The 3,218-nt window shown below is 49.1% G+C and overlaps 1 protein-coding gene across 1 annotated transcript in view; it reads left to right on the plus strand.

Annotated features, from left to right (window-relative positions):
• LOC130557729 (extracellular calcium-sensing receptor-like) overlaps positions 1 to 1,044 on the plus strand; it is a 6,264-nt gene extending 5,220 nt beyond the window's left edge. The window contains exons 7-8 of the mRNA XM_057339739.1: positions 880 to 960; positions 1,007 to 1,044. Coding sequence (XP_057195722.1) covers positions 880 to 960; positions 1,007 to 1,044 — 119 coding nt within the window. The remainder of the gene's footprint in view (positions 1 to 879; positions 961 to 1,006) is intronic.
• Positions 1,045 to 3,218: the final 2,174 nt, after the last annotated feature.

The raw sequence follows: 3,218 nt of genomic DNA on the forward strand, positions 1-3,218 counted from the left end.
GCAATTGTAATTGCAGTCTCCAGTGTCAATTTAGATTCCACTAATAATCTTTCACGAATGCGAGGGTTAACAATATTTTCAACAAGTTGATCACGCAACATATCGTCAAGATTGTCAGCAAATTCACAAGTAGTCGCTAAATCTCTTAATGCAGCAATGTATTATACTACCGTTTCATCCATCCTCTGTATGCGTTTCCTGAAAGCATGTTGTTGCAAAGCTTTAATAGCATCAGCTAGATCATCACCGGTATTGGGCAGTGTATAAAACAATCTCTGACCTTCGGTTCAGAGGCAGTGAAGAAGCAAAGCACGTTTTCTGGCTTCTGACCATAAATCCCCAGTAGCATTGATGACTAGCATGTAGTTCCAGAACATTTTCAGCCATGTGACTAGCGGTATAGCAGGCTCACCGGGACAAGGCAAAAAAGGATTGGGAAATGGAGCACTTACTGAAGCCATCCTCAGAAAGTCTTGTACAAAAAACGTCCTCGTCGCCAATTTGTTATGTCTTAATGCAGACAAGAAGCTGGAGACCGTGGATTCCTTTCAGTAACTTTTATTAACAGCACTAACACATTCGGGATGATATCTCTACTTCTTCTTCCTATCTACCTCCACACAACTCAAGAAACCCGAGCGCCATCCAGTGGTGCATTATTGGAACAACACCACACTTCTCTCTACCGCTTATATGACATAAGCAGCACACGTGTGCAATCTGATGTCCGCCAGGTCGGACAGGAATATTTTTGTTAAGTTAACGAAAATGTCAGTATTTTGTTTATTACAGTTTTCAGTATCACACATTCATTTTTATTTTGTTATCGTCTCGTTTTCGTCATTGAAAACATGTCGTTAACGAATATTTTCGTTATAGTTTTCGTCAACGAAATTAATACTGATTGTGGCAAGTTTAGCGAGGTCTGCGCCGAAGGGAGGAGGCGCGAGAAAGACGCGAGTAAGTAGGTCAAGTTCACATTAAGATCAGCTGTGTCTTGTTACAGTGATTGGTGAGGAGATGCATAAGAAGCTGCAGGAGTGAATGCCAAGGCAGAGAGAGAGCGGTTGGGAAAAGACACATACCGTCTGCATGATGAGGACCTGAGAGTTCATACTCAACAGATATTTAAAGTTGTAAGATTGTAAGCAGCGCAGTGGCGCGACCTTCGTTTGATTGTGATTGAGAAAATAAAAGAATCTTCGTTTCCCAGCCACGCCGACCCCGCCTCCTTTCTTCCTACCCCTACGAACTGAGTTACAGTGATGTAAACTATTTAAAGTTAATCATCCATTATAATATCTGCTGCACTTAAATGGTCTGGACAGAGGCTACTAAAGTAATACTTGGCTACATTTTGTCGTTTATGCATCGCGCGTGTACATAATAATGCTGACTTTGTGTGCTTAAAGATAAATCGTTGTGACATTTACTGCAGAACATAATGGATTGGGAATTAATAGACAAATGTGTTATATGATGCTGTCATGTGGGGAAGTAAAGGAAGAATGTGAATGAAATGTTCTACCAAAATGACTTTTTTACGAGTCCCATGAGTCACGAGTCCAAGTCAAGTCTCGAGTCAGCTGTCCACGAGTCCAAGTCAAGTTGCAAGTCTCTGTTTTTTTTACTTAAGTGCGACTCGAGTCCAAGTCACGGACTCGAGTTTCCATCTCTGATTGCCACGAACCAATCTTGGTGACGAACTGAGTCCAAGATTCGCCTCTGCGTCAGCATCAGAATGAGGCGCAGATGCAGAATGGGGCGCAGCCCCCCACCTTTTTTGGGCACTATGAAGTACGGGCTGTAAAACCCAGAAGACATCTCGGTTAGAAGGACGGGTTCGATCGCACCTTTCGCCAGAAGGGCGGCAACCTCGTCCCGAAGCACGAGAGTGTTTTCCCTTCGAACCGAGGTGTGGAGAATGCCCTGAAACTTGGGCGGGCGCCTGGTGAACTGGATCGCATTACCGAGACGGATCGTCCTCTTTAGCCAGCGTGACGGGCTGGTGCACTCTTGCCAAGTGCCCAAGAACCGTGACAGCGGAACCAGAATGACAATCTGCTTCACCGTGCCATGGGAGGCTGGTTCGGTAACTGACAGAGCAGTCACTTCGCACGGGGCGGAACCTGCTCTGACGGCTCTGCTGACTTACCTGGCTGGTGTTACCACTGGCCAACGCAACGTCAAGTGGAGATTGTGGCGGCAGCGAGAAGTTGTGTCGCCCAGCGCACCATCGTATCGAGAGTGCTGCGGGGAAGCCCGGAGAGAGAGAAGCTCTTTCGAGAGAGAGTGGGCGCCCGGCCCTAAAAAGGTGGGTGGGGGACGTGGCAGGTGGCATCCCGCTTCGACCGCCGGTGATGACCTGGCCAGGGGAGTCGGGCCCTTTGTTACTCTCAATCCCCCTGGCTCATCCCGTCAGGGCCGCTCTGTCTCATAGGCGGGTTCCCAACGGGGTAGAAGCCCTCTCCCATGGGGCTCTGCATCTCTGTACCAGAGGGGCCACCACGGGGGGTGGGGCTGCTGGGGGGCAGGCTGCGCTCGGGACCTCGACGACCGATAGGTGGCCGGGTCACGGCGGAGCAGTCTGCTTCTTCACCACGGAGAATCTCCACAGTGTCACCACACAGCCCTGCTTTGAGATGGGCGCATCTAGAAGGCTCGCCTTCTGAGCATCACTACGCAAGGTTGAGCCACAGATGTCTCCCTTGGACCATTATCGCGGACGCCGTCCGACCCAGGGCATCCGCCATGACCTTCGTCAGCCGGGTCGGTCTTCCCATCAACCAGATCTTAACGCTTTGACTTATGACCCAATGGGTCGCCATAGCATTATGAGCCTGATGGACTGCCATAGCGTGAAGTGCAGAGGCAGTTTAACCCCCACAGCATCATAAGTCTTTGACATGAGTGTCAAAGAGTTTACATTCTATGGAAGGGAGCCTTGGTCGACCCCTCCAAGTGGCAGCGTCCACGGTGCACCGAGGCTGCACATTCCACCTGGGGGACGTCGACATATCCCTTATGTAACCCCTGTAACGAATGTCATAAAAACATAGCTATTTCTATAATTGAGCCGGGACCCCTTTATTTCTATGGGAAGTGGATTAGCCAATGAGGATGCGGTTGGCTGGTTGGAGCCAACCAATGAGGTATCAGAGTATTGTCTGGTGCTTGGAACATTTCCGGGTTTCGGTAGCGCACGAGGTGTGCTGCGA

Source organism: Triplophysa rosa, linkage group LG8 (assembly GCF_024868665.1).
Source record: "Triplophysa rosa linkage group LG8, Trosa_1v2, whole genome shotgun sequence".
NCBI lineage: Eukaryota > Metazoa > Chordata > Actinopteri > Cypriniformes > Nemacheilidae > Triplophysa > Triplophysa rosa.